At 56.3% G+C, this 11188-nt stretch overlaps 1 protein-coding gene across 1 annotated transcript in view; it reads left to right on the top strand.

Moving 5' to 3' along the window:
• The window catches only part of LOC121301793, a 47552-nt gene that overhangs the window by 561 nt on the left and 35803 nt on the right, over positions 1-11188 (top strand). Inside the window, exons 2-4 of the mRNA XM_041231402.1 lie at positions 1301-1651; positions 2477-2782; positions 3709-3828. Coding sequence (XP_041087336.1) covers positions 1301-1651; positions 2477-2782; positions 3709-3828 — 777 coding nt within the window. The remainder of the gene's footprint in view (positions 1-1300; positions 1652-2476; positions 2783-3708; positions 3829-11188) is intronic.

Below are 11188 nucleotides of genomic sequence, written 5' to 3'. Positions count from 1 at the left end.
TGTACAAAGCACCAAGAAAAAAAGACAAAAAGGGAGCTGATAATGCCAAGAATTAAGATCTGTGGTGTTTTTGAAGCACAGCGACTGCACGACTCCGAATGGAGAAGCTGATCTAGTTTCCACCACAGCTCTGAAGAGCTGATTCAATTTCTCAACAAAGACCATTCGAAAGCTCTTATAAAACAGCATGTCCTGAACAAACTTGATAAGCCACAATTTCAGCTTCACCTCGCTCTGCTTAATATCACCGTGAAATACTATTCTCAGGAAAATAAAAGAAATACAAATAACATAAAAAAAAAATAAAAAAAACACCACACTTCCATTTTCAGAGAGTTATGTTTCTGTTGCCTCTTTCATGTTTTATATTGTTTACATTGCTCTTCTTGTTACACTTGTCAATGTTAAAATTAGATATCTGGGAATATGCCTGAGTTACAAGACTACATGCATTTCCTTTGTGTATTACAGTAGTCTCTGTGTATAGGAACACCTCCTAAAAGAACACTTTGCCTAAGGGAACACCCTTTTGGTGAAACTGACTTTTCCCATTGTAAATACTCCAGCTAAAGGAACAGGAACTTTGCTTAAAAGAACACCTTTTTGGCACCACTAGCAATTCATTCATAACTGCTACAGGACTGTTTTGTAACCTGATGACTCATCATCAAACTTAAATTAAAATGATTTATTCGGAAAAATTATGTGATTTTAGTTAAATCTGGAAAACAACAACTGGTAAACAATTATGCTTTTTGCTAGGCGACCCATAATTCATGTGTGTCATGACAAGTAATACATATGTATTTATTTACGTATTGATTCATATTGTCTGGTGGCTAACGCAGTCTTAGAGAACACTTCGACTAGAAGAAGAACACTTCGCTTGCTTCCTGAGGGATGCTCTCTTAGCCGGAGACTACTGTATTGCTGTAAATCTCTTTAGAGTAAGGCTGTCAGCTTGTTTAAAAGTCTAGTTCCTTAACCTGTATTTTCTATCACAGTGGATATACATCGTTATTTAAGGCAGTATCAGGTTGCTACGGTTACTACAGTAAACTTATGTGATGCTAAGCCAATCAGTGCAGAGATCGATGGAAACACAGACATGTGAAAACACTGGCGATCACACTTGATTAACACGTAACACGCTTAAACAAAAATCTTTGAAACGCCGCAGACAGGAATTAAAAAAAAAAAAAGCATTTATCTTTGAAACTTTTTTTGGGGGGTTATTTATCTGAATCTCTTTGGTACGCTTGGTTTTCTTTCTAAATTGAGCTGTGTTGTTTTTGTCCAGCAGGGGGCACCCCTCGTGTTGAGTTCCAGAGGGAGGTGATGGGCTTTGTGGGTCAGAATGTCACCCTGTACTGCTCTCTAGTGGACGGAGGTCAGAATATACAAGTTGTGCAGGTGTCCTGGGTAAGATCTCCAGAGCAGAAACTGGCAGTTTTCAATCCCAGTTTTGGTACTAGCTACCCTTCCGGAGACTGGGCAGGGCGGCTGTCAGTCAACAATGACACGGCCAGGCTGAAGGAGACGTCCCTCACTGTCACAGCATGTCACAGCCAGGACCAGGGCCAATACAACTGTGATTTCACCATCTTCCCTAGCGGGATTCACAGGGGGCAAATCAAACTCACCATCGCAGGTAAGCCTGGAGAGCAGGCAGTAAAGCTGGAATAGGGAACCAAAAACAGATGCACCTGTGCTGCAGACTGTACATGCAACATGTTGGTAATCTTCATTTATTGTGGTTTCAGCACTCATGGATATATGGCATGCTTGAAAAAAAGTCACCAGCCTATTATATACTGAGCATCAAAAGAAACGTATTGCTTATATTTGGATAAAATTCACTAGATGTGATCGAAAAATGACAAACCCTTGGTCTCCCAGTTCATGGCCTGTCATTGACAGAGTGTATCTGGTTATACTGTCTCGCCAGGTTTGTGAGCACCCAAGACGGCGAGCCACAGTACGCTGCCCTAGTCCAGCCTCCAACATGCCGATCGCACTAAGGCGCTGCTCTATTGACAGTCGTGGCATATTGGGTTTTTATTTCTGTGATTTTCTTTATTGCTTTTATTCAAGCTGTCAATTCAACAGCTGAATTCACTCCATATCCAATGTCTAATTAACTGTCTCACTAATTAGGTGATTAAGTGCATCTGCTTTAGTCATAGTCACTCAAGCGTGTCATGGTCAAGGATGAATGAAACCAAAACCAAAAACATTTTGTCAATGTCCATCATTTATATACCTTTCTTTTCCCGAAAATAAATGTGTTATAATAGTGATAAGTTTCTTTTGATGATCGGTATACATTGGGCCGGTAATGACCACTAGTTCTAGCTGTAAATTGTTTAGTATTGCACTTCCCTAGGTTCTCACTAGATGGCAGTGTCACAAGTCTAGTGTACAAAGGGAGATTGCCAGCAGATATAAAACCCTAAAATCACTAGATCTGTTGCAGAGTTGGTGGAGATTCCTGTGCTGGAGCCTGTTTCTCTATCCTGTCTGGAATCTCCCTGGAGGCCTGGCCCGAACTCCTCCGGTACTGTGCAGTGGTTCCGCTGGTCACAGGCTGGGGGTGGCTGGTCCCTGGTTCTGACGGTCCAGTTGGAGAGCAGAGCAGTGCGGTGCAGTGGGGAGCTGTCAGCCTGCAGCACAGACCTGAACTGGACTCCCTCTCTCAGCCAGGCCGGCAGGTACCGCTGTCACTGGACCAACGGAACCGGACACTTCAACAGAACCCTCCTGCTCCGAGCCAGCAGCACAGGTCAGACAGGAAACAACGTGCTTTTATCACACTGTCAGAAAGGCCCCTGTTTAGAAATAGCAAAAGAAACGTTTCCACTGCAAGTCTTTCAACGTCTTTCAAAGTCTTAGAACACTTCAGGAGTGATGTAACCTTTCACTGCTAGGGTAAACATGCTCTGTTTAAATAAGGGTTGAAATGACTGTAGCTAACAAAATAATGTCATGAATCTTACCTGTCATACAAGTCTCAGCTGTGCAGTTCTGAAAGAAAAACATGTCATTGCAAACGTCATTATAACACAGACATCTGCTGCTGAACAGTGTCAATAAAGTTCTCTGTTTGCTTGTCATTTCATCCTGGGAGTCTGTTACCTGCCTTACCTCCTTGGCCACTTCACCTCAGCAGTATCTGGGAAGCAGCTGATTGGCTATTGACTGGAAAGGAGCCAGTGAAAAGGGGTGGGGACAATTTCACCCTCCAGGTGAAATGATCCAGGAAGTGCAAGATAATTGGAAAGCATGACTTGCAAACAGAGATTTCTTTATCTTCATGTAGTACCCCACACCATGTTATAAAATGAAAATACTGCACCTTTTAAGCCTATATCATGAATGGATAAGCATGGCAGAGAGAAGTTACGGAGCTATTATGTTATCTACATTTACTTTAAGCGTATTACTTTTTGATTGAACCTCAGTGTCGAGATAAAGTGTACTGTGTCTCCTGATTTTCTTCCCAAGATGTTGCAGAGCTTTCAATTCACTCTCTCCCTCTCCCTGCCCTCTCTCTATCCCTCTCCCTTCCCTTTCTCTCCCCTCCTCTCCCCCTCTCTCACTATTCCTCTCCCTTCCCTCTCTCCTTATCCCTCTCCTTCCCTCTATCTCTCTCCCCATACCTCTCCCTTCCCTATCTCTCTCTCCCCTCCTCTCCCCCCACCCTCTCAGGGCCCTTGTCAAGTGGTCTCAGCGGTCACATTGTCACTGCGCTGGTCCTGACTGGTTTGGGGGTCTCCGTCACATTGCTCATATTGGTGCTGCTGTACTGGAGAATGGCCCACAGGAAAGGTAAACTCAGTGGTGCGTTGGAGCTGACATAGCCACCTGACAGTAATCTGCAAAGCCAGCCCCAGCCCCCTGACAGTAATCTGCACAGCCAGCCCCAGTCCCCTGACAGTAATCTGCACAACCAGCCCGAACCCCCCGACAGTAACCTGCAGCCAGCCCCAGCCCTGACAGTAATCTGCACCCAGCCCCAGCCCCCCGACAGTAATCTGCACAGCCAGCCCCAGCCCCCTGACAGTAATCTGCACAGCCAGCCCCAGCCCCCCGACAGTAATCTGCACAGCCAGCCCCAGCCCCCTGACAGTAATCTGCACAGCCAGCCCCAGCCCCCTGACAGTAATCTGCACAGCCAGCCCCAGTCCCCTGACAGTAATCTGCACAGCCAGCCCCAGCCCCCTGACAGTAATCTGCACAGCCAGCCCCAGCCCCCTGACAGTAATCTGCACATCTGCACAGCCAGCCCCAGTCCCCTGACAGTAATCTGCACAGCCAGCCCCAGTCCCCTGACAGTAATCTGCACAGCCAGCCCCAGTCCCCAGCCAGCCCCAGTCCCCCTACAGTAATCTGCACAGCCAGCCCCAGCCCCCTGACAGTAATCTGCACAGCCAGCCCCAGCCCCCTGACAGTAATCTGCACAGCCAGCCCCAGCCCCCTGACAGTAATCTGCACAGCCAGCCCCAGCCCCCTGACAGTAATCTGCACAGCCAGCCCCAGTCCCCTGACAGTAATCTGCACAGCCAGCCCCAGTCCCCTGACAGTAATCTGCACAGCCAGCCCCAGCCCCCTGACAGTAATCTGCACAGCCAGCCCCAGCCCCCCGACAGTAATCTGCACAGCCAGCCCCAGCCCCCCGACAGTAATCTGCACAGCCAGCCCCAGCCCCCCGACAGTAATCTGCACAGCCAGCCCCAGCCAGCCAGCCAGCCCCCCCTGACAGTAATCTGCACAGCCAGCCCCAGCCCCCTGACAGTAATCTGCACAGCCAGCCCCAGCCCCCCAGTAATCTGCACAGCCAGCCCCAGTCCCCTGACAGTAATCTGCACAGCCAGCCCCAGCCCCCCGACAGTAATCTGCACAGCCAGCCCCAGCCCCCTGACAGTAATCTGCACAGCCAGCCCCAGCCCCCCGACAGTAATCTGCACAGCCAGCCCCAGCCCCCTGACAGTAATCTGCACAGCCAGCCCCAGCCCCCTGACAGTAATCTGCACAGCCAGCCCCAGTCCCCCGACAGTAATCTGCACAGCCAGCCCCAGTCCCCTGACAGTAATCTGCACAGCCAGCCCCAGTCCCCCGACAGTAATCTGCACAGCCAGCCCCAGTCCCCTGACAGTAATCTGCACAGCCAGCCCCAGCCCCCTGACAGTAATCTGCACAGCCAGCCCCAGTCCCCCGACAGTAATCTGCACAGCCAGCCCCAGCCCCCTGACAGTAATCTGCACAGCCAGCCCCAGCCCCCTGACAGTAATCTGCACAGCCAGCCCCAGCCCCCTGACAGTAATCTGCACAGCCAGCCCCGGCCCCCCGACAGTAATCTGCACAGCCAGCCCCAGTACCCTGACAGTAATCTGCACAGCCAGCCCCAGCCCCCTGACAGTAATCTGCACAGCCAGCCCCAGCCCCCCCCCCTGACAGTAATCTGCACAGCCAGCCCCAGCCCCCTGTCAGTAATCTGCACAGCCAGCCCCAGTCCCCCGACAGTAATCTGCACAGCCAGCCCCAGCCCCCTGACAGTAATCTGCACAGCCAGCCCCAGTCCCCTGACAGTAATCTGCACAGCCAGCCCCAGCCCCCTGACAGTAATCTGCACAGCCAGCCCCAGTCCCCCGACAGTAATCTGCACAGCCAGCCCCAGTCCCCTGACAGTAATCTGCACAGCCAGCCCCAGCCCCCCGACAGTAATCTGCACAGCCAGCCCCAGCCCCCTGACAGTAATCTGCACAGCCAGCCCCAGCCCCCTGACAGTAATCTGCACAGCCAGCCCCAGCCCCCCGACAGTAATCTGCACAGCCAGCCCCAGCCCCCTGACAGTAATCTGCACAGCCAGCCCCAGCCCCCCGACAGTAATCTGCACAGCCAGCCCCAGCCCCCTGACAGTAATCTGCACAGCCAGCCCCAGCCCCCCGACAGTAATCTGCACAGCCAGCCCCAGCCCCCTGACAGTAATCTGCACAGCCAGCCCCAGCCCCCTGACAGTAATCTGCACAGCCAGCCCCAGTCCCCCGACAGTAATCTGCACAGCCAGCCCCAGTCCCCCCTGACAGTAATCCCACAGCCAGCCCCCCCCCTGACAGTAATCTGCACAGCCAGCCCCAGTCCCCCGACAGTAATCTGCACAGCCAGCCCCAGCCCCCTGACAGTAATCTGCACAGCCAGCCCCAGCCCCCTGACAGTAATCTGCACAGCCAGCCCCAGTCCCCCGACAGTAATCTGCACAGCCAGCCCCAGCCCCCTGACAGTAATCTGCACAGCCAGCCCCAGCCCCCTGACAGTAATCTGCACAGCCAGCCCCAGTCCCCCGACAGTAATCTGCACAGCCAGCCCCAGCCCCCCGACAGTAATCTGCACAGCCAGCCCCAGCCCCAGTCCCCCTGACAGTAATCTGCACAGCCAGCCCCAGTCCCCTGACAGTAATCTGCACAGCCAGCCCCAGCCCCCCGACAGTAATCTGCACAGCCAGCCCCAGTCCCCTGACAGTAATCTGCACAGCCAGCCCCAGCCCCCTGACAGTAATCTGCACAGCCAGCCCCAGTCCCCTGACAGTAATCTGCACAGCCAGCCCCAGCCCCCCGACAGTAATCTGCACAGCCAGCCCCAGCCCCCTGACAGTAATCTGCACAGCCAGCCCCAGCCCCCCGACAGTAATCTGCACAGCCAGCCCCAGCCCCCCGACAGTAATCTGCACAGCCAGCCCCAGCCCCCCGACAGTAATCTGCACAGCCAGCCCCAGCCCCCTGACAGTAATCTGCACAGCCAGCCCCAGCCCCCCGACAGTAATCTGCACAGCCAGCCCCAGTCCCCTGACAGTAATCTGCACAGCCAGCCCCAGCCCCCTGACAGTAATCTGCACAGCCAGCCCCAGCCCCCTGACAGTAATCTGCACAGCCAGCCCCAGCCCCCCGACAGTAATCTGCACAGCCAGCCCCAGCCCCCCGACAGTAATCTGCACAGCCAGCCCCAGCCCCCTGACAGTAATCTGCACAGCCAGCCCCAGTCCCCCGACAGTAATCTGCACAGCCAGCCCCAGCCCCCTGACAGTAATCTGCACAGCCAGCCCCAGTCCCCCGACAGTAATCTGCACAGCCAGCCCCAGCCCCCTGACAGTAATCTGCACAGCCAGCCCCAGCCCCCCGACAGTAATCTGCACAGCCAGCCCCAGCCCCCCGACAGTAATCTGCACAGCCAGCCCCAGCCCCCCGACAGTAATCTGCACAGCCAGCCCCAGTCCCCCGACAGTAATCTGCACAGCCAGCCCCAGCCCCCCGACAGTAATCTGCACAGCCAGCCCCAGTCCCCGACAGTAATCTGCACAGCCAGCCCCAGCCCCCCGACAGTAATCTGCACAGCCAGCCCCAGTCCCCTGACAGTAATCTGCACAGCCAGCCCCAGTCCCCTGACAGTAATCTGCACAGCCAGCCCCAGTCCCCCGACAGTAATCTGCACAGCCAGCCCCAGCCCCCCGACAGTAATCTGCACAGCCAGCCCCAGCCCCCTGACAGTAATCTGCACAGCCAGCCCCAGTCCCCTGACAGTAATCTGCACAGCCAGCCCCAGCCCCCTGACAGTAATCTGCAGCCAGCCCCAGCCCCGACAGTAATCTGCACAGCCAGCCCCAGCCCCCCGACAGTAATCTGCACAGCCAGCCCCAGCCCCCCGACAGTAATCTGCACAGCCAGCCCCAGCCCCCTGACAGTAATCTGCACAGCCAGCCCCAGCCCCCCGACAGTAACCTGCACAGCCAGCCCCAGCCCCCTGACAGTAATCTGCACAGCCAGCCCCAGCCCCCTGACAGTAATCTGCACAGCCAGCCCCAGTCCCCTGACAGTAATCTGCACAGCCAGCCCCAGCCCCCTGACAGTAATCTGCACAGCCAGCCCCAGTCCCCTGACAGTAATCTGCACAGCCAGCCCCAGTCCCCTGACAGTAATCTGCACAGCCAGCCCCAGTCCCCTGACAGTAATCTGCACAGCCAGCCCCAGCCCCCTGACAGTAATCTGCACAGCCAGCCCCAGCCCCCCGACAGTAATCTGCACAGCCAGCCCCAGCCCCCCGACAGTAATCTGCACAGCCAGCCCCAGCCCCCCGACAGTAATCTGCACAGCCAGCCCCAGTCCCCTGACAGTAATCTGCACAGCCAGCCCCAGCCCCCTGACAGTAATCTGCACAGCCAGCCCCAGCCCCCTGACAGTAATCTGCACAGCCAGCCCCAGTCCCCCGACAGTAATCTGCACAGCCAGCCCCAGTCCCCTGACAGTAATCTGCACAGCCAGCCCCAGTCCCCTGACAGTAATCTGCACAGCCAGCCCCAGCCCCCTGACAGTAATCTGCACAGCCAGCCCCAGCCCCCTGACAGTAATCTGCACAGCCAGCCCCAGCCCCCCGACAGTAATCTGCACAGCCAGCCCCAGCCCCCTGACAGTAATCTGCACAGCCAGCCCCAGCCCCCTGACAGTAATCTGCACAGCCAGCCCCAGTCCCCTGACAGTAATCTGCACAGCCAGCCCCAGTCCCCTGACAGTAATCTGCACAGCCAGCCCCAGCCCCCTGACAGTAATCTGCACAGCCAGCCCCAGTCCCCCGACAGTAATCTGCACAGCCAGCCCCAGCCCCCTGACAGTAATCTGCACAGCCAGCCCCAGCCCCCTGACAGTAATCTGCACAGCCAGCCCCAGCCCCCTGACAGTAATCTGCACAGCCAGCCCCAGTCCCCTGACAGTAATCTGCACAGCCAGCCCCAGTCCCCTGACAGTAATCTGCACAGCCAGCCCCAGCCCCCTGACAGTAATCTGCACAGCCAGCCCCAGCCCCCTGACAGTAATCTGCACAGCCAGCCCCAGCCCCCTGACAGTAATCTGCACACAGCCCCAGTCCCCTGACAGTAATCTGCACAGCCAGCCCCAGCCCCCTGACAGTAATCTGCACAGCCAGCCCCAGCCCCCTGACAGTAATCTGCACAGCCAGCCCCAGCCCCCTGACAGTAATCTGCACAGCCAGCCCCAGCCCCCTGACAGTAATCTGCACAGCCAGCCCCAGTCCCCTGACAGTAATCTGCACAGCCAGCCCCAGCCCCCTGACAGTAATCTGCACAGCCAGCCCCAGCCCCCTGACAGTAATCTGCACAGCCAGCCCCAGCCCCCCGACAGTAATCTGCACAGCCAGCCCCAGCCCCCTGACAGTAATCTGCACAGCCAGCCCCAGCCCCCTGACAGTAATCTGCACAGCCAGCCCCAGTCCCCTGACAGTAATCTGCACAGCCAGCCCCAGCCCCCTGACAGTAATCTGCACAGCCAGCCCCAGTCCCCTGACAGTAATCTGCACAGCCAGCCCCAGCCCCCTGACAGTAATCTGCACAGCCAGCCCCAGTCCCCTGACAGTAATCTGCACAGCCAGCCCCAGCCCCCTGACAGTAATCTGCACAGCCAGCCCCAGCCCCCTGACAGTAATCTGCACAGCCAGCCCCAGCCCCCCGACAGTAATCTGCACAGCCAGCCCCAGCCCCCCGACAGTAATCTGCACAGCCAGCCCCAGCCCCCTGACAGTAATCTGCACAGCCAGCCCCAGTCCCCTGACAGTAATCTGCACAGCCAGCCCCAGTCCCCCGACAGTAATCTGCACAGCCAGCCCCAGCCCCCCCCGACATTATACCTTGCACACGTGGCTGCACGCCAGCCTGTCATTATCGTGCACAGCCAGCCCAGGTCCCCCTACATTTAACTTGTTGGTCGGGCGCCCATTAGAAGGAGGGGTCAGCCACCTGTCATTAGACAGGTCGGTCGTGGTCAGGGACTGCCAGCCGTAGTCTCGTGCCCCCGACCTATCATCACGTTCAGACCCATGTCCCCCGGCTGTCATCCACAGTGTCGGTCGTGGTCCAGGGCCTTTCATTATACGTCCCGGTCGGGGTTCGGTGGACTGTCATTAGCCGTCTTCACACGTCAGTAACTGCACAGACGGTCGGTCGTGGTCGGGGACCTGTCACATATAGCAATCCTAGTTTCAGCCAGCCCCCAGCTCCCATAGAAATCTGCACATCCCGTAATCCTGCAACAGTAGACGTGCCCATCGGGGGGGGACTGCCAACGTAAATCGCTGTACTGGACGGTGTCAATCGGGGGTCACTGTCAAAAATCGGGTCGGTCAGGACAGTATCTGCACAGCCCGAATCAGGCCACCCCCTGACTGTCGACACACTGCACAGCCAGCCCCAGTACTCCCTGACAGTAATCTGCACAGCCAGCCCCAGCCCCCTGACAGTAATCTGCACAGCCAGCCCCAGTCCCCTGACAGTAATCTGCACAGCCAGCCCCAGCCCCCTGACAGTAATCTGCACAGCCAGCCCCAGCCCCCTGACAGTAATCTGCACAGCCAGCCCCAGCCCCCTGACAGTAATCTGCACAGCCAGCCCCAGTCCCCCGACAGTAATCTGCACAGCCAGCCCCAGTCCCCCGACAGTAATCTGCACAGCCAGCCCCAGCCCCCTGACAGTAATCTGCACAGCCAGCCCCAGTCCCCCGACAGTAATCTGCACAGCCAGCCCCAGTCCCCTGACAGTAATCTGCACAGCCAGCCCCAGCCCCCTGACAGTAATCTGCACAGCCAGCCCCAGCCCCCCGACAGTAATCTGCACAGCCAGCCCCAGCCCCCCGACAGTAATCTGCACAGCCAGCCCCAGTCCCCCGACAGTAATCTGCACAGCCAGCCCCAGCCCCCTGACAGTAATCTGCACAGCCAGCCCCAGCCCCCTGACAGTAATCTGCACAGCCCCAGAAGGGCTGTCTTAACGTGTTTGGTCGGAGTCATGGCTACCGGTCGATTAGACGTTTCGGAGGGGTCGCGGGGACTGTCATTAAACGTGTCGTCGGGTCAGGGGGCTGTCATTAAGACGTGTCGGCGGGGGTCTGGGACTGCATTAGACCGTGTCGGCTGGGGTCAAAGGGGGCTTGTCATTAGAACGTGTCGGTTCGGGTCGGGGGACTGTCTTAGACGTGTCGGTCCCGGGGTCGGGGGGGCTGTCGATTAGGGACGTGTGGGTCTGGGGTCCGGTGGCTGGGTGTTGGACGGTGTCGTCTGGGTCGGGGACTTCATTAGACGTGTCGGTCGGGTCGTGGGGCTGTCTTAGACGTGTGGGTTCGGGGTAGGGTACTGT

Source organism: Polyodon spathula, chromosome 28 (assembly GCF_017654505.1).
Source record: "Polyodon spathula isolate WHYD16114869_AA chromosome 28, ASM1765450v1, whole genome shotgun sequence".
In the NCBI taxonomy this organism is placed as follows: domain Eukaryota; kingdom Metazoa; phylum Chordata; class Actinopteri; order Acipenseriformes; family Polyodontidae; genus Polyodon; species Polyodon spathula.
The sequence above is the reverse complement of the archived record's forward strand: the minus strand, read 5'-3'. Positions and strand labels throughout refer to the sequence as shown.